Here is a 23,541-nt window from a genome sequence, read left to right on the forward strand (position 1 = left end):
AAGATTCTCCCAGTGTTTCTCGTAAAATTTCCAGCAAAGAGCAATAAACGAAAACGATCGAACAGAGAATTAACAAACTAAAATCGAAAGTATTGTGGCCATGTGCAAATGTCGTGGACATTTGTTGGCGTAGAGGGTACATTCTCAGAACTGTAACCACAAGTAATAAAAACCAGCAGAGTCAGATAAGTAATACAAGGGAGAAGGGAAAAAAAAGAAATTTCAGTTAAGAGTCAGTAGTGGGCAATCGTAAGGGCTAGGCCTAGACATGGGAACTGTGTTGTAAGAAATAAGGTGTAGGCTTCCAACGGTGTATTTTTCGCAACCAAATGCGGAAAAATATGTAGAGGGAAACCCGATGCACCGTACCCAAGCCGCCAAAGATAAAATATGGTAGGGCTAGTCAATGGATGTTTCTGAAATCCCTGTCAACAATTGGCAGCACCCCCAAATTTGCAAACGAGCAACCCTGACTCTCTCGGGAACCGAAGAAAAAAACCAGAAATAGCAAGAAAACTGAAAGTAAAAGCAAAAATCAAAACATAAGTAAATAATCGATCATTGATCGTAGAAATCCTTGAGTAAAATATTACAAACGTATTGCGTTGTCGTTTCGTCCAAGCAATGTTCAATATCTAGTGGTGATACTGGAACTCACACAGACGTGGGATTTGGACATAGCCATGGATATTACCATTTTCATGGGACATACGACGAGGATGTTGAGACCGACTCCAGAAATTTTCACGTTCAGCAGCGGTAGTTCCACGATCAAACTGAGATCGACGACGACGTTGCTCATCACGATACTGTTGACCGACTCTTGGTGCGAAAAGGCCTTAAAGTTATGGGTGTTAAGAAGGGTTAAAGATATAAGTTATTGGACATTACACACCAACGTGCTCGGCATTTTCGACGCTTCGTCGCATTTTGGATGGGTTATCGGGACCAGGGAATCGTTCTTCTGTGCCAGCGAGAGGTCCCATGCCAGTATAGAACAACTAGAAGAAGTCAGATAATGTTTATTAAAGAACGGTAAAGACATTAAATACCTTTGGGCGGAATGACGGGTGTTCAAGCATCACCGAGCTATTGCGAAACTTCTGAACAAGGCAATCTCTTCCTTGAATGGCTATAGCGAGTGGTTAGTGAATAATATAAGAAAAAGCTTGAAAGATACTTACTAGCATAGGATATTTCAGCGACCTTATCACTATTGAAGCAATTCCTATCTAAGGTTAGTGAAATCTACAAAATTGTCGCAGCAATATCGTACCAAGTACGGCCAGCACGGGCATTGGCGAACTACAAAAAGTTAGGAAATGACAATTAAAGTATCACAGTCCCCAACTCACATCGATAATATCAATTGGCTACTTGAGAATTAGTAACTTGCTTATAAAAAAGATGGTAGGGAGAGTGAGCATACATCCTCGAAGTTGATAAAAGCATAACCAACACTAATCGCATGTAAGTTAAACACAGCTCCAACGAAAGGGTATTTGCTTTGCAACTAACTTGCAGTTATTGGCAAAGTCTGGAGCAATTATTAGAACTTGAATAATCTACTACGCTGATAGGATGACTTACCGATACGCAAATACATGAAGTCGTATTTCCCGAAACTAGTCTCATCAACAATATGTTTAAGCATAGCTTGATCGATTTTGTTGGGAATATTGCGAAGCATGATCTATACATTGGCAGTAAGTAAAAGCTTAGGAAACCAATAGAGGAAGCTACTCACTGTAGTGCGGACATCAAGGCCAAGCCGAACTTTCTCAATATCAACATAGTTCTGGTTATTAATCCGATTGTCGTTACGACGTCCAAAGTCGGGACGAGGAAGATAAGAATAAGGATCATCAGATTTGCAAAACCAAGTCAAGTCACCAGCAGGGTCACCCATTGGAATAGTTGAACGACCGGTTGGACTAAGCTCAATACATGAGTGGCCAATAGCATTGCTGTGGCTTCCAAATGCTTGCTTCGCAAATGCATCGGATCTTTTCTTGTATTCATAGGGAATCTCCGTAGCATCAGGTCTATAAAGTTTGATATCAAGAACCCAACCCTGAATTAAGACTGTTAACTAAGGCAAGCAAAAATAAACTGGTACCAGAACTTACGTTGACACAGCTACCGTCTAGGGCAGAAACCACATTTTCTGCTACATGAGTATCAAAAAACTCGACATGGAAATCGATAACATGATTCTGCTCAGTGGGTATAGTAGCAAAAGCCTTGATATCACCGAATTTCTCAAGAGTAGTCTTGAAGTTGTGCGAAATAGCACGTGGATCGGCACTAGGATTATTACCATTATAAAACACTGAGACGAGGATATGACCTTCGTAGTCGGAGGTCCAAGCGACATGAGTAGCATCAAGCTTCCCTGCAAACTCTTTTGCAGTCAAGCCATGGAAGTGCCAATTCGGATACATAGCGTTTATTTTCTCAAAAACGGCTCTAGCATCACGACTATCGGCAAACGCCGCATAAATTCTGCCGTGAGACCCCAATTCAGTAAGAATAGGGCCCTTCAGGCTACTGTAAGTACGTTTCTGATACGAACTATTAGCATAGAAAATTTTGAAAATTTATGTATTTCTTACCTCAAAAAGATTAACGATAGTCAAATAGGCAAAATCCTTTGGAACTCCCTCAATGACGAAAGCGCGGTTACAATTAGTTTTGTCAAAAGTGCCAACCTGACAAAAGCTAATAGGCTGTAGATCAGAAGCGACATGAATTTGGCCGATTGCACCGTAGCGAGGGGGCGAGTTACGAGCCAACGTCCCATTCGGAGTAAATGGGGTTTCTGGGACCGAAGTAGCCATCAGGTAGCCCATATTTAGCTGGGGGACCTCAATCTGTTTCGGTGCAGAGGAAACTACACCACCGGGAGCAATTGGCCCAAAACGGGGCGGGGAGTTACGAGCAAGCGACCCATTAGGGGTAAATGGGGTTTCTGGCTCCGAATTGAGAGTCAAATAACTCATTTTGGACTGGGAAGCAAGGTCGTGATTCAAATATGCCGAAGCATATTCATTCCCCAAATGGCTACGATGAATGTAGCTTGCCGGAGTAAAGGGGCTTGCAGTAGGAGAGAGCTGAGCTCGTCCAACAGATCCAATAAAAGGATCATTTCCCAATCCAGCACGATGGCTTTAGAGGTAAAAAATGATTAGAATAGTCTGAAATATTGAGAGAGGGAAAGGAGGAGTACTCACACTGAGGCAAAAGCCATGGCTTCATTGTTGCAAGCGTCAATCGCAGTTCCGTGGCCCAAGAGCGATTTCATACGAACGTCCTCTGGAGAGAACGCCGTGAGCTTGGTCTCAGGAGAGCCGTTACGAGAAGCGGCCTCATCAGAAGAATGATTGCTACTGGCTGCACCAGGAGAGACCTTTCCACGATTCATATTGACGAAGTTTCAGAACGCGGGAAAATGGGCCGAACGTTGGTAAAAATGTAGTTTGCGAAGTTAGATAAGTTTGATGTCTGAAATAAAAATGGAACCAGCAGCGAAAAAAGATTCAAACGGAAATAGAGGTGGATAGAGGATTCGAAATGTTGTTACAGGGCGAGAAGAGAAAAGAATGGGGGTAAGAAAGAGATATAAGAAAAGGAAGAGGAGGATAAAGGGGGAGAGACGAGAAATGAGAAGGGTGGGCAGAGACCCGAGACCTAGGAGGAAAAAAGATGGCTGGGAAAAGACGGAATGTCGATATAAAGCTCAGTGTTGTGGGAAAAAACTGGGTAGATGAGATGAGATCGGGGTAAGCGAGTGAGATTGTGCGCGGCCTGACGCGACGGAGGGTTCCAGCAGTCAAACAGCCACAACACAGAGTGTAGCGCGAGCAGTGGGTAATGTGTCACGGGGGAACTAGGAGAGTGAAGCTCTTTGAGAAAGAAGGCTCTGCGTGAGAGAGCGCTTACAGAGCGCCAGCTGGGTTAAAACACAAGCAGAGGGCTGGAGGTTGGGAGGCTTCTTTGAACAGATGAGGGGGTGGGTGTGAGGCTGCAAGTGAGGGGCTCAAAGAACGCGCACCACAACAATGCCTATTTGGGAAGGCCGGCGGACCCAGTGACTGCAGCGGCTCGACTCCCAGAGAGCACCGCCATATACCACTATTTTACGCATGTTACTCGTAGTGACAGCCATCCGTGCCATGGGTATTTGGTTTTATGCCACAGAGAGATGCCAGCGTGATTATACTCTGTAGCTGCTTCTACAAAATAAAGCAAACCGTAGCAGTAAACAGTGATATGAAGAGCATAACCTTCATATCAAGTTGTCACTCTAGCTACCTCGCCTAATTCCTCGAACTGTCTTCTCCAGCCGGTACCACATAACACAGCCGATATCCAACAAGGAGAAACTGTCAAGCTAGTCGGCTGACGGTTTGAACGGCTCGGAAGGACATCACATCCGAAAAGAGAGTGTTGGAAAAAAAAGAAAATGAGAAGGCTGGGGAAACTTCTCAGGGAATGTATGGATAGTACATACATTCGTGCCCATATAGCTAGCTAGTCCAGGTCCACAACTCAGGCTCGTCGTCTGGGTTTAGGAGGTCCAGGTGAAGTTACGCCAATTCACACAAACATTGCTTGTATCTGGGATTTTATAAGATATTAAATATCTTGGACATTCGATTATTGGCTGCTTCAATCACTCTAATAACAAAGTCATCTTGGACTTTCATGTCTGTTTCCGAATGAAGTTGATGCCAAGCACTGCCCTGTTGTGAGCTTGGGTGATTATGTAATCACATAGCTACCCATCCAGGAGTCATTGACGACGTATCAGAAGGACTAAATATGTAGGGGGATGGTGTGGCATCTTCCTGGCGCATAGAAATACTATCTCATTGTATTCTTCTTTGACTCTGTCAGCGAACTGTGCGCGACTACGCCGAAACTAAAATGCCTGCCGCGGTGAACCCACGCAGCGAACTGGCTTATCTTCTTAATCACGTAAGTTGAACTGAATTTACCCCTACCAGTGCCTAGAATACCATAGTAATTGTCCTCCGGATCATATAGATAGTCAATTCTTCTTCGGACACGGACTACCTAGACCAGCTCATTCCCTCGATCCGAGAATATAGCCATGGCAACCGAACCTCCCAACTTCTACAGTCTCTCACTAAGTTCGCGAATGATCGCGAGTCGCAGATTGAGGGTATCTGTACATCTACGCATCAAGAATTCGTAACGTCGATTAATAAATTGTTGAATATCCGCGAAGGTACGGTTAATCTGACGTCAGAAATATTGGACCTCAATCAGTCTATACAAGCGAGTACAAAGAAGCTAGCGGAACAAAAGAAGGCTCTGGTTGAATCCCGGAGCCATAGACAGAATATCGATGAGACCTCCAAAGCATTACAAGATTGCCTTGAGGTTCTACTTCTAGCAAATCAGGTATATGATTTGCTTGCCAAGAAGAACCACTACGCCGCACTGCGGGCCCTTGATGAGCTCCAAAATGTCCATTTAAAGGGAATCACTCAATATAAGATCGCAGAAGTTATCCAACGCTCCGTTCCCATTACTCAAAAAGCAATTGCGGACGCTGTAATGGCTGATCTTAACACTTGGCTGTATCGTATCAGAGAAGTTTCTCAGTATCTTGGGGAAATTTCCCTCTACCATACCGACCTACGTCGAGCAAGATTACAGGAGCGCGCTCAAAACATACCGTACCTTGAACATTTCAAGCTGAACTCTGCCATTGAATTGATATCCGACGAAAACGAAGAATTTGACCTATTACAGAACGATGACCTTCAAGTGGACTTCACCCCTTTGTTTGAGTGTTTACATATCCACCAGTCTTTGGGGCAAATGGATAGATTTCGCGTCGAATATGCAACGACGAGGCGACGACAGAAGGAACTATTATTGCCTCCCTCGATTGACTTGCTGGCTGAAGAGGGCGCCTGTCTTCATACTCTTCTCGAAGAGATTGCGGGCTTTGCTATTGTTGAACGAACGACAATGAAAAGAATACCAGATCTTAGGTCACCAGTTGACGTATGTAATCGATTGTTTCAGTTCAAGAACTACAGCTAACCATATGCCCATTTAGGTGGACGAACTTTGGGATTCCATGTGTCAGACTGCCGTTGGCTTAATGAAAAAGGGACTCCCAGCAGTAGATAACGCGGAAAGCTTGCTCAAAACTAAAAATCTAGTTGCCTTATTCATGCAAACGATGGATGTAAGTCAGATCTTCCTGCAGGCCGTTTGAGTTACTTACAGATTCCAGACCTGGGGGTTCCCAGTCGACGCGTTTGATCGATTCCTTTTGCTACTCTTTGAGAACTACTCCGATCTTTTGAAGAGGAGGTTTAGCGATGATTTTCAAGAGGTATATGTTCTCAATTTCAATTACAGAGTCACCATTTACTTACACGTTAAAACAGATTGTTCAATCCGATGATTACATGCCAATGGCGATACAAAATAAAGAAGAGTACGACAAAGTCCTCAATGTAAGCTGGTATACTCCAGAGAAACCTAGGGAAGAACAAATGTAAGTTGCCGTTGCCATCTCAGATCAGCTGCCGATGCTAACAACTTACAGCTTCCCCTGTGTTTTGCCTTTCTCTCAGATGTATCCCCTCTGTTGCATTGATATCCGGAACTTTTTGAATCAGTTCTATTTTTTTTCGAATGACGACTTCCAACATCCAAGCATTATTGATGAGACCCTAAAAAGCGTATGCTCCCTTCCAATGTCATTCCTTAGACTCAACTAACCCTGTCTAGGCATTGGACGAATTACTTTCCGATAAAGTCTGCGAAACCCTTGTCGAGCGTCTCAACGCTCAATATCTAGGCCAGATCGTTCAAATTCTCATTAATCTTGAGTATTTTGAAATCGCATGTCAGGAACTCGAGCTTCTTCTCGCAGCAGCTCGGTCACCTTCCACCGGAGACGGGCCAGTGGCCCTTGGAGCTACGGATAAGTTCAGAAACAATAAAAAAGTCGCCGAAAAGCGAATTTTCGAACTGGTTAACTCTAAAATCGATGATCTTATCGAAACTGCCGAATATGATTGGAATGCACCCAAACTGCAAATGGAGCCCAGTAATTATATGCAGACCTTGACCCGATTTTTATCCAATATTATGAACTCCACATTACTTGGTCTGCCCACGGAGATTAAGGAGCTAATCTATTTTGATGCTTTGAGCCATGCTGCAAACATGGTTTTAGTACGTTTCTTCCTTTTTTCTCCATATATTCAGATTATGGCTAACCATATCCGACAGGCCCTACCTCTTTCACCGGATGTTAAGAAAATTAACCCCAACGGCGTTGCAGCACTAGCTCGTGATGCGGATTACCTCACGAAATTTGTAGAAGGCCTAGGCGTGCCTATTCTTCTCGAGAATCTCGACGAATTACAGCAGACGGTGCAATTATTGATGTCCGATAACACGGAAGAATTCTACGATATTTCAATTCGAAATAAGAAATATGGCCGTGTGGATGCTATGAATGGTCCAGTCTTGATAGAGAAGTACGCCAAGTCGTTAAAACGCACTGCTAGAGGTATGCTGACTGGTACTTTTTTTAGACTCACCAAAACCGTACAAAGCGCACCCGCAAAAACAGACAAATTCGGCTCCTTGTCGAGTAGATTTGGAATGAAATGAAAAGACCGACAGCTACAAAATTGTGCGGTGATCATGAGCAGGGCGGCCTAAAGGCATCTATTTTGCAAATCAAGATTTCATTGTTACTCAGAGGCTCAGTTGTCGCCAAAACCAACAAACGAACAACTAAAGGGGACTATTACATATTTCAAGCGCCTTAATTGACAAAGCAAAGCGTGATACCTTTTTTTCTGGAATCGCAAATTACGCCCAAATTTCGCCAGCTCCATAATCCTGTTTTCTTTCTCGAAATTAAGGCAGCCTCGCATAAAGCCGCAATTTCATCACTGCGTGCATTGCATTAGTCTCGAGGCAAACTCGCAGAGAAACTAGAATTGCTCAGGGAGGACGACAGACCTGTTGTGGGGGCAAATGCGAATACCCGTACATGCCCTCAAATATTTGGGGCTGCTGACCATACCCTGGGTCGGACTGGACGGCTCCGCCATAGATAGCGGTTTGCGGCCTATAATCCTGTTCTTGACCCATCGTGGGCTGCCCTAAAGATCCATAATCGGGAGGACCCATGTGGTGCGGCTGCTGAACGCCCGGCTGTTGGGGCGGGATTTGTCCAGCATTGGTATGCTGAGCTGCGGCCGGTGCGGACCGCTTCGTAGACGTCGCCTCTTCCCGTGGAACAATATCGATGAGGAAATCAAACATGTCTGATTTTGCTAGCGCCGCAGCAATATCTGAACGCTGCAGAGTCCGTCGCTTGTTGTCTTCAGCATGGATCCAGGCACGCATGGTCAGTTCGGTTATGAAGATATCGCATCCTTTGGCAAAGAGGATGGGAGCCTCCGCTGAGATCATTTTCACTTCGGGATCAGCTTTCATCACCTTTTTGATCCGGGCGAGCGGCAATTGGTGGATTTTGTAGTCATGGTTGTCGGATTCGAGGTGATTGATCATTTGTTGCCAATATGTCGTTAGAATATCCCGAGCTGTACCTGTTAAGCCTTGGTTGACCTATACATTCACGTTAATTTACAATTAGCCACTTCTCTAGAGAACGGCGACTTGAAGTTCACGCGCGGACGTACGTTGGCCCATGTGCCGGTATATAGATCTGGCGAGGGTGCGTATCCTTGAGCGGAAAGCTATGTGAAAATTAGTCTAATTGCTCATAGGCGTAGCTGTGAATCACAGAATCATACAGCGGCACTTGCGCCTTTAATCCTAGCCAGAATTCGTAAGATGCTTGTTAGCCCGTCGTCGGCAAAATAAGAGAGGGCCCCAACGCGGCGGACGTCGCGACGTCGGACTGGCCAGAGGCTACAGGGTTGGTACACGCACCATAATGTCCGCCATTCCGAATATCATACACAGGCTGCTGCTGCGATTGCTGCTGTTGTACCTGGCCTTCCTGTGGCTGGTGGTGGTGGTGCCGTTGGCGGGAGGACGATGATTGCTGCGCGCCAGCGCCTGCTTGTGATTGCTCCATTCAGGCTGCTTGTCCTCGTTCAACGAGCGGCTATCTGTGCGCGATTTCAAATCCTTATTTAAACAGGCTTTTCGGTTACTCGAGCATTCACGACGCGGAGAGGTCAGCGGGGGTCAAGAACAGCACGGGCGCGCGGTCGCGAGCGGGGCGTAGGAAGCGGTGAGCTCGGAAGGAGACGCGCGCTTGGAGGGACGACGGCAGGTGCAGGAAAGGGAGGGCAGACGGCGAAAGAAAGCAGAGGGCTGTGCGAGGGGACTGGAGAGGCGGGCGTGGACAGCACGAGAATTTGGACAACGGTTGGGTGTTTGATGTGATGATGTGCGATGATGCATGGGATGCTGCGTGCGCCGAGTTAGTTAGGCTGCAGGCGGCCCACCGCCAACCACCACTGGGGAGTTGTCGCCCAAAGATCGCGGCGTTCGTTCCTGGGCCTCCCTTTGGGTGCCTGGCAAAGCAGTCAGTCTGATCTAGCTACAATCTGAACAGCTACTCATGCTCCCTCTACTGGCAGCACCGCGCATAGTCGCGCTCCTCCTGCGACCACGCGTGCTCGCTACAGCTGTTGGCCGTGGCCCCAGCGCAGCTGCGCTCAGCCTTGCCCAACGCCCGTGTCCCCTGTCGCTGCATGGTGAGGCAAGAATAATAATGAGTTCGTTCTCAAGGCGCGAGCAACCCAATAAATGCCCGGCAGCTAATAGGATTCCATCCCAGCGCTGGCTCTGGTGGGGGCCAATTAAGTCCGACAAGGGACAACACGAGTTCCAATGATATCGCGCATTCTCCCCGAACCTCGCGGCTATTTTTGTCAAACTTCCCCCACAGACTCTGGGCGAAACACTGTGTGCTGGAGCGCCAATCACTCGACTTGTCGTCCAACCGTTGTTGTGGACAATCGGTGCTACCCGCTAACAGCTCTTTTCTTTCTCAAGAGGCCTGGTGGTCACCTTTGCCCTACGAGAACCTTGAAGAAATAATTGAGTGGCGAGTACTCCGTACGGGTACATAACTAACTCGTGTAGTTCGTATGCGCTCTACACGCAATTCCGTGATAAATTGTAAGTAGTACCATCATGTTGTCTGAACTGTCAAACAACCAGTTGTGATCTTTCAGCCCCATATCTGTTCCGTTCTTTACAATGCGTGACGGTAAACACAAAGGGCGAGCTGAGCCTGGTGCAGTCAGGCTGCCCGTGTCTCGCGAATTGCTAAGTGTTAAGTACGGCTCGAGTTTTGTAATATGTTCTGTTTAAAATGGAGTGTAAAAACAATCCTTTCTACATAGATCCTTCCATCTGGGCAAGAAATAACCACTATAACATAATACGCAGGTTCGTGTCTGTATAGACGTGGCAGGACTAAAAATGGATAAGCGCTCTCGCCTCCATCTGCGAGAAGAGTGTGAGAAATTAAAGGCATTGCTACATAGACGAAGTTCTGCCACTCTTGGCTTGGTTCTTGTCGGTAACAATGCCCACTGGTTATAGGGGAATAAAGTAGTCTGTTCCTGAATATACTCCGTATATACAAGTTCCACGGGATTATTCAGAACAGCAGACACCCTCTATTGCTAGACATGGCATCTAGTAACTTTAATTTTGCTAATATGTATCGTTGCGCCTTTAGGTAGACCACCTATAAAATTCTGTCAGCTTGCCTGAGTGAAGCTACACCTCTGCAGTTCAACAGTGATTGGGCTCGACTCTATAACTCATATAAAGTAGATGTTAATAAGATCATTGCAGGCTTCAGGTATTGTAGAGGCGCTGCTGATTCCTCAGCGTGGCTCTAACTTTAGGGACAAACTCTGGGTTCCTAGGCCCCAGTTATGTGAGACTACAATGCTCAGTGGTAAGCCATGATGGGCAGCCGGCCATGACAGTTCTTAGCGTAGTGTGATTGGCGTCTCGGTTCCATACCAGAGCTTTGCATGTTGTGTAGATACATACATACCACAACTATCATATGGAGCATCTCCATAGGTATCTTTTGTATCTATTGTAAAAGTACTGTTAGGAGAGTGTGACTTACGGCATACCAGATTTGGTGTGTTGGCGCTTGGCCATGATCTGCGGACGGCTGACACGCCCGTTTTGTTATTGAAGCTCAAGTAAGATCTGCTCGAAGAGCCCAATTGAGACAGGTATCCCTCTATCGTGTGAGGGGTATCATCGTTCTTGGCTGCGGTCGCTAAATGCGAAATGCGCCTAGTATCATATTCCAGGGTTCCGTCACAAGTCTTCGTTACCTTTAACTGTTCTTTTCCCACACTTGGCCATTGGTCTGCAGAACGTGGGGCATAGTGGGCATCCATGTGTGTAAGCACTATATTTCTTCTCCTCGGTTCCCCTCCCCAGAAGCATTGCCTGCCAGCACCAAAGCATCCCACTAACTTGATCCGTTGCACGATGGCGATCCTAGTGATGAAGCATGGACAGGAAGAACGCGGATAATCGACACATACACCTCATTGTTTGGAGCCACGTTTCTAGAGGAAGAACTCTGCAATCTGAATTATGTGGGGATGGTCTGGATGTTGACAGCTATATAATTGGGCCGGATATGAACGCCGACACCTGTCTTGCTGAAACTTTTCAGTCCATATCCGACTTCGCAATGGGTATCATCTTTCACTGTATTAGCCAAGAATCGATGGCCGTAAGAATTTAATAGAGTTAATACATATAATTGAATCTATAAATTCGATACCAAGTACGACTCTTGATGGATTCGCGGGTTCTATCGTATTCGGAGTAGAGATTTTCCGTCCGAAAGTACTCCGGCATCGGATAATAGATTTATCCGCGCCAAACCGATGGTTCCTCTCATTGGCTGACAGCATCACGTGTAATCTTGGCAATCAGAAAGCTCGATTAATTTTCCAAAATATGCCACAACAATTTCACTGATCCATGTGAGCCAACAAGCTCTAAATCTACGTCTTCAGTGAGTATTCCAGAGCTGTCGACGGAGTAATGTGATACAAATCAGCTACGATGGTACTCTCTTTGCAGCCGCTCCTTGACATTGGAGATGACAAAATTCTCTCTGACGACAAGATCCAAGCCCTTCTCCTTGAGGCAGAACAGCGGCTTTTGCAGAAGTCTGCAGAAACAAATAAGGGTGATAATGCCGATAGTGGCCATTTATCCCTAGTAGAGACGCCAAAGACTGAAACGCGAGTATAGTGAGTTACCACGTCTTATGCCTGCGATCAAACTGGACCACTCTACTGACCGAGCTTAAAATAGCATTCCAAAGTTGCGCATGGACCAAACCGTGAAGCCCTATGTACAAGAAGTGGAAGGTGTTGCCTCATTAGATGAATCTCGGGTCATTCCAGATCAGCTGAAAAAGCTGTCAGACACAATCCGATCCGTTGAGCAACCTGGTCAATTAGCTAAGGTTCGTTTGATACCTCTCTTTAAAATTGGCACTCCCCCTTTACTCTGAATGTTATGAGGAAAACCTATCCCAAAACATTTTCTTGATGCAGGTCCCCTAGTCCGTCTTGGATTAGTCTGCTTCCATGATAGTTTTTATAATCATAGTTACTCTGAACGTCCACATTATTCCATACTGGGTTTAAAATATCGTCCAATGTGTAATGCCTCAACTAATTGGATTCCTTAGGCCAAAGACAAGCCCACCTCTGGGCCGGATTGGTTTGACCTTCCCAAGACTGTTATTACCCCTGAGCTGAAGAGGGATCTACAAATTCTTCGAATGAGAAGCGTGCTAGACCCAAAACGTCACTATAAGAAGGAAAACGGTAAAGCAAAGCTGCCAGAGTATTCCCAAGTTGGAACCATTATTGAGGGTGCTACCGAATTCTTTAGCTCTCGTATTGCGAAGAGGGATCGCAAGAAGACTTTCGTTGAAGAAGCCATGGTCATTGAAGAAGAAAGCGGCCGTTTCAAACGCAAATATAATGAAATCCAGGACGCGAAGACTAGCGGCAAGAAAGCCTTCTACAAAGGATTACAAGCTAAGAGAAAACGAAGCCAAAAGAAACGCTGAAACATCTTTTCGCATTCTACCCTCTATTTTACAGACGGTTATTCGTCGACCCAGCGAAGGTGGACAAATATACATACCCCTAACCAGAAATTTTAATTATTGGTCCGTGGAAACATGTCGATAACTGCTTGTCGAACCATTTTCTACAGGCGTCTGGTTAGAAACAACTATAAATATGACATTTACGCCAACATACCTGGACGTCTGTTGCGGCTTGCCGACCTGCCTCCAACACTTCCTCGTGGTTCGCCTTACCCTCCTCGACGATCTTAGCTAGCCCTGATCTGTCTGTTTCTTGGAGGAGAGTGTCGTCGCCTCGTGGAACCGGAGATAAAACCGCATTATTGGTGACCAAACTCAAGGCAAGAACACGGATCCCAGAATGTCGAGCGACAATAATTTCTGGTACTGTTGACATTCCAACCAAATCTACGCCGAGTTGTCGCATGAATCTACACTCGGCTCGAGTTTCGAAGCTTTCGAGGAGTTCAGTTTCGGCTGCATACTCATGGCATGGTAGAAATGTTTCTCACCTTGGTCCTGCACAGAAGGCGTATACGCCTTCATGTAGTCTGCGCTTGCTGTCCGCTGGTATCACCTTGGCCCATGCACGATGCGCTGTTCGTCTCAAATCAAGATCATATGCATCTGAAAGAGCCGGAAATCGGACTCCAAATTCGTCCTCGTTGAGTCCTCGCAATGGATGTGCGCCTGCGAAACCGGCGAGGAAAATGTGCTGAGCAATGTTACCAATCCATGCCGTAGTAAGTGGATCTCCTCAAGCTTACATCGTTGATTATCACAACATCCCCGACGGCATACTCGGAATTCAATGCTCCGCTTGCATTGGTGACTGTACATAGTTACTTAATCAGTATCTAGAATGGAGTGATGGTTCAAACATGTTCAGTGGTTATGCTCACCTATCATGATCTCCACGCCTAACAGTTTAAAGAGCCGCACTGGGAATGTAACCCGGTTGATGGCATGTCCCTCGTAGAAACTATTCGTTGTCTCAGAGACCGACCGTCTACGCATAGCCATATACCTTTCCAGTCGGCTGGGAGTAATACTGACTGTGCTCTTCCCACCATTAAGACGCCTGGAGTGCCGTCTCCCAGGTACCCAAATACAAGCTTTCCCAAATGGCCCGGGACTAATCAATTGCGTCAAAACCTAGCATTAAGATAGAAATAAGGACGAGACTATTCACCAGCTGACGTAGGAAAATGAGGAATATCCCCGTAGTCAAATTCAACCTTGACCTTGGGGTCAATCGTATCAGCAAGGCCGCCCAAGCCGGAACCGCATATTATAGCTATCCGGGGCTTCTGTAGCTCTTCTGGCAGCTTAGGCTTGAGGAATTCCAATGCTTCTTGGGCTAGCTTAAATGTTGAGGATTCCGCCATGATCTCTTTCGCCCAGCGGGAATTCGTACTGTTGTGAGATGAAATGAGACGGCACGGCTTTTACAGAGGGGTAAAGTATGGGGACGGGCCCTCCACTTTATAGCAGCTTTGGATTGAGTTTGCCCAAGAGAATCCCACGTGAATAGTAGCGACAACGGGTCTGCTTGACAGCCAACCTTCTCGCGATGGGCCGATGGCACTGCGGAGGCTGCTTGTTCGGGCAATTCGTTGCATGGCGGCGGAGCCCGCCGACGGACGCCGTTTATTGGCCGGGATGCGGGATGGATTGATTATGTAATCAAATTATCTTACTCGAAAATTGCTCGCAAGCACGACGGCGGAGGAAACGGCATTGGGAGACTTGCGCGATCAGATAGGCATTATGTTTGGGATTCCGTACTCTAGATCAATATTGCACTGCAGTAAGCGGCTGAAGGTACAAATCCTCTTCTTGGACGTCGTGAACAGTAGCAATCCACTGACGCTCAACGCTTTTCTGTTATAGCTGTCCATCCCAACTCGGCCGCTCACCACCACATCAGTCCGATCAGAAGAGATCCACACTCCTAATTCTGATATAATAAAAGAGATAGAGGCACCAGACTTAACGCCTGAACAATTGGCGTAGGTTGCGGTCCCCCGAGGATAGACGCGAAATGTAATACTAAGACCAGGACCTACAGCCTCGTACAAAACCCAGACGCAGATCCGGCAGCAAAAGAATGGTGAGTGCGCATGCTCATACCAACAGTATGAAGTCCGTTGCTGTACAAATCTAACGCAAGGCTTTCTTCCTAGGATGGAACGTCTGGAGTCCATCCATTCTAAATTCCGATTACCCCGAAGCGTCCAAGCCCTACATTTCCAGCCTCTCAAACGAACCGCTAAATACGGTCTTCCAGTCTGCAATCTTCAGCTCCGCGCCTACAGCTCCCGACAAGTAGATCTTTTTTCCGATTTTGCGCTCCGTGCCGCATACTTTCTAAACCTTCCGGCGACGGGGCCCGTACCACTCCCACGTATCGTTGAAAGATGGACTGTATTGCGAGGCCCTTTCATTCACAGCAAAAAACCAGAGAATTTCGAACGAATTACACTGAGGCGGCTCATCCAGATCAAGGATGGACACGTGGATGGTGTGCAAGCCTGGTTGGCCTTTTTGAGAAAAAACTCGTTTTACGGTGTGGGTATGAAGGCAAATGTCTGGGAGTATGCTAGTCTAGGTGCGACTCTTTATTTTCTTTTTCTTCGATGATTGGACCAGCTGCTAACCGATCCCAGACGTGGGCAAAGAGATGGAGAAAACCGGCGAAGAGGTCCTCAAGGCCCTTGGTTCACAATTGGCCAATTTTGGTGCGAGGAAAGGCTCTAGCTTTCCCGATTCCATTCAAGATATTCTTGATAAAGAAAAGTTTACTCGCAATCACGCGCCTCTTTCAGAAGTTCGAAAATTTGGCCCTAGTCCTCAAAGCATGAGGCTACCTGAAGGACCGAAAAGGTCTCGAAGAGGTAAAAGCGATTAATAGGGATGAGAAGATTTCTGTATGCGGCATATATGTTCACTCATACATACGCATTATCACCAGATTGTAGATATCGGGTTTTGGGAGCTGTTTTGCACCATTTAGCTGGGGGAATTGGGAGTATAGTAACTATGTATAATCCTTGCATTGTTAAAAAATGGGACATCAATCACATCGCCATTGTCCTGGGTAACTACCTAATTTCCGCGCACACATGTATAGACAAACAGACAAGAGTTTTGCATCTATCTATGAAAAACAACCTCACGTGACGTGTCATCGTTTTTACTACCATGAATCCATAGCTACGCTCCTTTGAAAAGATCATGATGTCAATACCTGCTCGCAGCTTTCAAAGACATACAGGGTTTTGTCATGCCTCCACATTACGTCCCTGGCATCCAAGGTGCCCGTCATTTCAGCGAAAATCGATAACCACCACCCCCCATGCCTCTCGCGTCATTTTTTCCGGGATCCAGCCAACAGGCATTCCACACCTGGGAAACTATCTCGGGGCGCTTCAGCAATGGGTAAAACTGCAGAATGAGGCTGCGCCGGAAGACAAGTTGCTTTTTTCGGTCGTCGACCTACATGCGTTGACGCTGCCGCAAGATCCGGCCGTGCTGCAGGAGTGGAGGAGGCAATCTTTTGCAATCCTCCTTGCGGTGGGATTGAAACCGGAGAAGGTTGCGTTGTTTTTTCAAAGTGCCGTAAGTGATCTGACTATGAAAATTCGAGAATTGCGGCTAATTCAGACGGCCGTTTAGGTTCCGGCGCATACGGAACTTATGTGGATTCTGAGCACGGTATCGTCGATGGGGTATTTGTCACGCATGACGCAGTGGAAGGTGTGGCTCTTTGCTAGTATTCCAACAATAAGCCAAAAAATATGCTAAAATACTTCCGTTCTTGGATAAAGAGCAAACTACAGCTTCCGGACAGCTCTACACTTGATGATTCTGGGGCGCGGGCGAAGCTACGGCTAGGATTATTCTCATACCCAGTATTGCAGGCAGCGGATGTCCTGGTTCATTCGTACGCTTTCTTCTCATCCTCTTCGAGATGAACGATGCTGATCAGAGCCGGAAAAAAAAAATAGGGCAACCCACGTTCCGGTTGGAGAAGACCAAAGGCAACACCTCGAGTTTGCGCGAGATGTGGCAAACAGCTTCAATCAAATCTACGGACCTGTCCTTACTGCTCCAGACACTCTCGTTTGTATGTCTACCATAAAGTCCTCAGAGCTAGGTGTCTTTGACTAACGACATCTCCCCAGCTCCTGCCAAACGAGTGATGTCCCTAAAATCTCCGGAAAGCAAGATGTCGAAATCCGATCCTGCTCCCAACTCCCGGATACTTCTTACGGATGACGCATACGAAATCAAGAACAAAATTAAAGTTGCCCTTACTGATTCAATTCCTGGGATCTCGTATGATCCAGTAAACCGGCCGGGCGTGTCCAATCTTCTGGAGCTGCTTAGCAACTTTGACTCATCTTGCCATCTTTCGCCGGCAGAGCTCGCCCGAGAGCACGAAAATTCAAGTCTGAAGACACTGAAAGAGCATGTTGCAGAGAAAGTGGCGAATCACCTCGCCCCCATCAGGCAGAAGTATTCAGAGCTGATGGCCCAGGCCTCGGGGAGAGACTACTTGGATACTATAGCACAAGAAGGCGCACGCATAGCTGCGGATAACGCACACGGCACGATGAGTCGAGTCAAAGACGCCATAGGGTTATGACAAGTAAGCTTTTTCTTGCCCGGTTTGGTTGTCGCGAGGTTTTGGGAAAATCATGGAAGTGATTGTACTATATAGAGATGCATTTACAGTTGTACCATAGACTAAAAAAACCAAGGAAATACAAGTTCAACCCATCGACGTTTTCGGAAGAATACCCGTAGTTTATTTAAATCATCCATTCAGTGATACATTCCCAAGCCTGACCGGTCTTCCACCGACTTGCAGCGCTTGGAGGGCCAGCCAACGGCCGCGACGTAGTTGGATTTCTGGGAATATATGTGTTGAATGGCACTGGCAACTACAGACTCAACGCATTGTTCGCTGGGTCTGGCTACTTTCAAACTTTTCTTCTACTCTCTGGCCACGTCCCGTCAATAACCTAGAATCGCAACCCTACAGCGACGGTAGTAGCACCACTGCTGCTGTTTATGTGGGGAGAGTCGATAGAAAGCGCCTGACTTGGAATTTTGATGCTTGGTGCCTCGTCCTTCAAAATACTGACTATTTCAGATATGTGCGGGTAGTTACAGCCTCTATTTGTAGAGATGCCTAGGAGTACATGTACCTGACTGAGGGCAACTCAAAAACAATAGAAGGCGAAAGCTTGAAAGCAACTTCAAAACAGAAATCAAACAACAGCTTAGATGCGAATAGAAGAATTGGAGTCGATCGGATTGCCTAGTTAAGGCTTTGTCAGCTGTATTGGTGCTTCTGGATTGTTTGTTTTTTGTTCTCTCATATCGCTGGCAAGATGAGTAACGATGACTCAAATGGCTGACTGACGCCGCGGGACGCCTCGCCGGATACGGATCTATCTCTGCCTTGCCCGTGCAAGGCAAAGGGCCAGCCGGACCAGCTAACTCACCGGATAGGGCGCAGCCGAAGTCGCCCCAATTGTGGGCGGGCTGAAGAGCAGCATGTAGTTATCAGTCAGGCCACGAAGTCTGTGATCTGGCTCCATTCAGGACCGGCTTTGCCAGCAGCAGCCCACCTGCATCCGCCAGGAGTACATACATACCTGCAGACGACGTCCAGCAAATCCCCTGCTTCAATTGGCATTGTTGTCACTGCCGTCTGGGTTTTGTTTGAGAGTTTAATAAGATAACGATGATACACCAAACAAACCAAACGCTTTGCATGCGTTCCCTTTCATTTCAGACGAACGCTAAAGGCCTGTCATCTGGCATGCCGCCCGACGTTTCGCATGTGAATAACGGGACCCTTGCGCGCGACTCGCGCGTGGAAGCCATACTGGCGAATTTCCTGGGAGAACGCTTGCCACAGCGCTTCGTATTTACGGTCTTCGTACCGTCGCAGCGGTGAGTAGTAATGCTGAGTGGTAGTCCCAGAGGCCCTCCAGCGGCGGTTTTTGGTCTTTTTTTGTGTTTTCTTTTGGGGCCCTTTGAGTCTGGATGCAATTGGACTTGCTGGCGGCAAGCTGCGAGCCATTGGCGTTGTGGTACCGGTCGAGTGTTGCACCTACAAACATCCATACAGAACAGTCCCACCCACCCGACATGCTTCTGTGCTGTCACACCACGCTGGCGTCATGCCGCCTGACGCACTCACACGGGCGCCAGAGGCGAGCCGGGGGCGGCGCACGACTGGCGGGCGTGGCAGGCGTGGAGCGAAAAGGAGGGGCAGCGGCGGCGGGGGAAGCCACACCCAGCCATGGAGCAGATCGATCAGGCACCCGTGATGGGGCCGGTCATGTGCCGCGCGCAGGTGATTAGTATTTGCCTGGTTGGTGAGAACGCGCCCAGGCTGACCGCCCGAAGATCGATCGATGGTGGGCGTGCCCCGACGCAACGACGAACCGCCTTCTGCTTGGATGCTGTGGTGTATGCACGTCCATTATTCCTCCAATTGCATAGTTAACTAGTTAGTTACCTGAGTTCTACTACAGAGTCCGTAACTGAAACCTATCTACCTCCCGTGCGTTGGCCACGACGGTCGGCACGCGCCCCTGCGCTCAGCATCACACCACGCCCAGCTGGGCCCGCAAGAATACGACGGGGCCTCCATTTGTGGGCAGGCTACCCCGCGTCCTTTGCAGGGCAAATCTCCCGATGCGCCTCGCAGCGGCCACCATGCGTGCCGCCGTCGTGCGAACCCGCCGGGAAACAACGCCATTGGCCCCGGGGGCGGTGAGCAACAATGCAGCCTGAAACAGCCCAATCACCGCCCACTGGCGCGGCCGCGCGCCAGTGCCTATTGGCCCGCGGGCGCTGCCTCGACACGCCCCGTGATTGGCCGCGCTGCTCGTCCAATGGACGCAGGAACCACAAGCGACGACAGCGCCTGGGATCGAACGCAGCGAATGGAAGGGGGACGAATTATTGGGCCCAGAGCATTTTCAGTAAAGGCAAGCCCGGTTCTTGGCCTGCTTCCCGCCTGCCTCGACGTCATACAAGGTGTCTGACTCACAAAGAGCCTTGCTATTGCCAATGCAGCCAATAATGGCGCTTGCCCATGCAGACAAAGGCTTTCCAACCCGCTGGGGTTCTGTTCTGGTAAACTAGCCGGTATCCACTGTTGGGCGAATAAGACTGGTTGAACCGGGCGTTTGACAGTGGCTCTGATTAGTAAGATTCGAATTATCCGGTGCAAAATATGAGACAAGTCGGGAATAATAGTTTTGCTCAACCCATGGTCAAATCATCCGGCTAGTCCGGTACTAGTGGTTCGGTCGTTTAAAAGAGGGATTCCGACGAGAGTTTCGGGCACTTGGCCTGCTTGCTTGGGGAGGAGAAGGAAGGCCCACTCGCCTCGTGGGTACCGCGGGGAATGGGCGCAACCAGCCCGCGATCACTACTAATACTACTGAGTAATAATAATAACAAACGGCCGAACAAGATACGGAGAACTTGCCCCAAATTTGCGATTGCCTACCAATGCTCGAGATGCTGCTGCAGTCACCCCCTGCGTAGCACGGCCTGCCAGCGATCAGTGCCCCCGGCGTTTCCTGGCGGCTGATCGGGGGCATCAGCCGCATTGGGAGTGACTCTTCGTAATGGGCGATGGAGGCGAGCTAGCTATAGCCACGTTCCCGCCACGGCGTAGCAGGGGGGTTGGGTTGGTAATCTATTGCTTGTCTCTCTATGGCCACGCCCGACCGTGTAAAATTGGATGTTTCCGTACGTAATTATGAATTTTACCTGCATGGCTTGGTATCATGCCGATGTACTCCGTACTGCGTATGCTGCACCGCACCACTCAATATCCAGACCACCACAGAACTGGAAAGTATGGTTGGGACTGCATTCCAGCAGCATGGCAGAGCACCCTTGAGAGGGTAGAGGCCATGGCATTATGCAGACTAGCTAGCCCTGTCCCGTTCTTGGGGCTGCTTCTGGCTATTGTGTTTGAATGTCTCATCTACATTGCGTCGGCGGTCTGTTTTTGGCAGCACAACGGCGCCGTTTCGGGGTGGATAAACAATGCTCCCTTTGCCACGCGGTATCTACCCAACTAACTATGAGGTAGGTATGGAGTAGTAAGTACCTGAATTGATGATATTTCGTTCAGAGTACCGATACCCGCTTAACTTTTCCAGAGTCGCATTACATACATACAACCACGCACAACCGTCACTAACACGACGGCTTCCCACCCGTAGTCATAGGTTGCTGTGCGCCCTCTACGATACGAAGTAGTGTAAGGAAGAGCAGGGAAACGAGAGGAAAAAAAAAAAAAAACCGGGCCCAGTCATCGGAGGTGGTCAAATCAGCAAACACGTCCGCTGTGGCTGGTCGGTCGGTTGCTATTCTTGTTGTCTGCCTAACTCCCTCTCTTCCCCTCCCCGTAGGTAGGCCTGACCAGCAGCCCGCGCGCGTTGCAGACGCGCCCCAAAAAAGCAAACTCCATCCTAGGTTAGTTAGCTTGCCGCTGCACACAAGGAGTCATCACCACAGCATCCGACAAAATACTTAAACCTAGTAGCCCCTCTTTGCCAACGGTTGCTGGCTCGAGTCTTGCTTTCTAGAAGTCTTTTGTTTCCTGCAGGCTCTGACCAGCCTTTTCTGCGTATCCGGCTAGTGATCTGGCTGTCTGTCACGGAACGCTTTCCCATCAATTCCTGGTTCGCCATCCTCGTTGCCACTGCAGCTTGCTTTCGGAAGGTTCAGGGCCAGGACGGTGCACGTTGATGCCCGCCCGCCGCTATTCTAGATGCTGACTGCGTCCATTTCCGCGCAAGCTCTGACTGATTGTATCATTTGACTCCCCGGCTATAAATACCTGCCTGACCCGCCTCCCCTGGTCGGCTTCTCTCTCTCCAAGACTTAGTCCTGCGAACTCAATTGCTGCACGCCCGACCATCCCGGCTCCAGATCTTCGTTCTGTACCCTTCTTACTCTTCCAATCGCCCTCCTTCGCCTGCCGGCCTTACTGCAGCCCTTATCTTAACCCCGACGCGTGCCTGCTTATCGCCACGCCTCCGTGACAAATCCGCGCGCGCCAAGGCCCGCCTGGCTTGGTCAGAAGTCAGCCCTCCAATCCTGCCCTTATTTCTTTTCGGCCTTTGAGGCGCTGCCTGCGTTTCCGGTTCCCTCTTCTACTCCCTTCTGGCCATTCTTCTTCTTCCTCCTTCTTCCTCTTCCTCTTCTTCTTCTCCTTCTTTGTTTCTTTCTTCACCTCCTCCTTTCACCTTAGTCATTGTGCATCCACAGCTCTATTCACAATGTCTAATTCTCTGTTTATCTCCCCCCCGAACGACACCGCCCACACCTTCGATACCAACACGTCTCAACCTCCTCACACCTCCTATTCGACGGCCGCATCGCAGAAAGAGAAGCAGACGGCCACATCGTCAGAAGTCTCCTCGCCATCCGAAATGATTTCGCCGCCCATCACTCCATTCAAAAAGGGTGATGCCATGCCCCAGGAAGGGCCTGCCGGACCGGACAACGAGCTAGCTGGATCGTCAAAAGACCCTATCCTCTTCCCGATTGACCAAAGACCTCAAGAAACCTCCGACGTCCCGCTATTCGGTCCCGATATATCGGTTTTGGCGCAGCGAAAGACATTGGCGACGGAAAAGCAGGGTACGAGGAGAGCTAGGCCCCGTAAGATATGCGGCCGCAGCCGAGTGATAGAGGGATTCAACCGCGACCCTCGCGCCTGGCTTGAGTTCGAGAACAAGCAATTAGAGAGGATGTATGGAAAACCAGTCGGTCGGGCCACGAACGCCAAATCGAAGAAGAGTAGCCCGAAGACGAAGGTAATCCAAGCGAAGGCCAGCGGAGTGCAGAAGCCGCAGCATACAATGCGGACACGCAAATCGACGACCCAGGAGCCAGCGGAAAAACCCTCGCCCATTACTCCTGTGAAGGCGGCACCCAAGCCTCGCGTCATCGGCACCAATCGCGATGTCACGGATTATCGGTCTATCGTCGACTATAGCCCTCCCATCTCGACGCTGGACACGGCAAAGGGATTCAAGGCGGAATGGAAAGGACAGATGCTTGACCTCAGCGAGGATCCAGACCGGGAGATACTTCACCGAGATGAGCTTACTCTCGCCGCCACCCTTCGTCTTTCTTGCAATAGCTACCTGTGCAACAAACGCCGCATCTTCGTGGCTTGCATCAATTCGTTTCGTTGCCGCAAGGACTTTCGGAAAACGGATGCTCAGCAGGCGTGCAAGATCGACGTGAACAAAGCGAGCAAGTTGTGGCTAGCATTCGACCGGGCTGGATGGTTCCAGCCGAAGTATTTTACCCAATATCTTTGA

General features: G+C 48.4%; 8 protein-coding genes across 8 annotated transcripts; 5 read left to right on the forward strand and 3 right to left on the reverse strand.

Annotated features, from left to right (window-relative positions):
* Window positions 1–635: 635 nt before the first annotated feature.
* On the reverse strand, window positions 636–3,424 carry LOZ57_000430 (uncharacterized protein; the record flags this gene model as incomplete). The annotated part of the gene is made up of 13 exons (XM_049249532.1): window positions 636–838; window positions 896–1,001; window positions 1,053–1,132; window positions 1,185–1,228; window positions 1,277–1,305; window positions 1,356–1,373; window positions 1,430–1,460; window positions 1,519–1,537; window positions 1,591–1,693; window positions 1,748–2,074; window positions 2,130–2,564; window positions 2,616–3,168; window positions 3,234–3,424. The coding sequence occupies 13 exons, from the start codon at window positions 3,422–3,424 to the stop codon at window positions 636–638; spliced, it is 2,139 nt and encodes a 712-aa protein (XP_049111726.1).
* Window positions 3,425–4,929: 1,505 nt separating this feature from the next.
* SEC15 (Rab GTPase-binding exocyst subunit S15) lies at window positions 4,930–7,674 on the forward strand (the record flags this gene model as incomplete). Its single annotated transcript, XM_049249533.1, has 9 exons — window positions 4,930–4,980; window positions 5,050–6,042; window positions 6,098–6,229; window positions 6,278–6,379; window positions 6,435–6,544; window positions 6,596–6,731; window positions 6,781–7,230; window positions 7,288–7,538; window positions 7,596–7,674. The coding sequence occupies 9 exons, from the start codon at window positions 4,930–4,932 to the stop codon at window positions 7,672–7,674; spliced, it is 2,304 nt and encodes a 767-aa protein (XP_049111727.1).
* A 339-nt stretch (window positions 7,675–8,013) lies between these two features.
* Window positions 8,014–9,118, reverse strand: HAP5 (CCAAT- binding transcription factor component; the record flags this gene model as incomplete). Its single annotated transcript, XM_049249534.1, has 4 exons — window positions 8,014–8,643; window positions 8,718–8,774; window positions 8,832–8,853; window positions 8,925–9,118. 4 exons carry the CDS (start codon window positions 9,116–9,118, stop codon window positions 8,014–8,016), a joined length of 903 nt encoding a protein of 300 aa, XP_049111728.1.
* A 2,993-nt stretch (window positions 9,119–12,111) lies between these two features.
* fcf2 (dTDP-fucopyranose mutase) lies at window positions 12,112–13,135 on the forward strand (the record flags this gene model as incomplete). Its single annotated transcript, XM_049249535.1, has 3 exons — window positions 12,112–12,302; window positions 12,367–12,520; window positions 12,749–13,135. 3 exons carry the CDS (start codon window positions 12,112–12,114, stop codon window positions 13,133–13,135), a joined length of 732 nt encoding a protein of 243 aa, XP_049111729.1.
* Window positions 13,136–13,227: 92 nt separating this feature from the next.
* Window positions 13,228–14,544, reverse strand: PNP1 (Purine nucleoside phosphorylase; the record flags this gene model as incomplete). The annotated part of the gene is made up of 6 exons (XM_049249536.1): window positions 13,228–13,278; window positions 13,332–13,611; window positions 13,669–13,871; window positions 13,924–13,988; window positions 14,059–14,291; window positions 14,357–14,544. The coding sequence occupies 6 exons, from the start codon at window positions 14,542–14,544 to the stop codon at window positions 13,228–13,230; spliced, it is 1,020 nt and encodes a 339-aa protein (XP_049111730.1).
* Window positions 14,545–15,343: 799 nt separating this feature from the next.
* On the forward strand, window positions 15,344–16,067 carry RSM10 (mitochondrial 37S ribosomal protein rsm10; the record flags this gene model as incomplete). Its single annotated transcript, XM_049249537.1, has 2 exons — window positions 15,344–15,767; window positions 15,826–16,067. The coding sequence occupies 2 exons, from the start codon at window positions 15,344–15,346 to the stop codon at window positions 16,065–16,067; spliced, it is 666 nt and encodes a 221-aa protein (XP_049111731.1).
* Window positions 16,068–16,396: 329 nt separating this feature from the next.
* Window positions 16,397–17,807, forward strand: MSW1 (Tryptophan--tRNA ligase, mitochondrial; the record flags this gene model as incomplete). The annotated part of the gene is made up of 5 exons (XM_049249538.1): window positions 16,397–16,777; window positions 16,835–16,915; window positions 16,987–17,102; window positions 17,167–17,285; window positions 17,344–17,807. 5 exons carry the CDS (start codon window positions 16,397–16,399, stop codon window positions 17,805–17,807), a joined length of 1,161 nt encoding a protein of 386 aa, XP_049111732.1.
* Window positions 17,808–22,488: 4,681 nt separating this feature from the next.
* On the forward strand, window positions 22,489–23,541 carry LOZ57_000437 (uncharacterized protein; the record flags this gene model as incomplete). Its single annotated transcript, XM_049249539.1, has 1 exon — window positions 22,489–23,541. The coding sequence occupies one exon, from the start codon at window positions 22,489–22,491 to the stop codon at window positions 23,539–23,541; it is 1,053 nt and encodes a 350-aa protein (XP_049111733.1).

The sequence above is a fragment of the Ophidiomyces ophidiicola genome (assembly GCF_022830035.1).
Source record: "Ophidiomyces ophidiicola strain CBS 122913 chromosome Unknown scaffold_1, whole genome shotgun sequence".
In the NCBI taxonomy this organism is placed as follows: Eukaryota; Fungi; Ascomycota; class Eurotiomycetes; order Onygenales; family Onygenaceae; genus Ophidiomyces; species Ophidiomyces ophidiicola.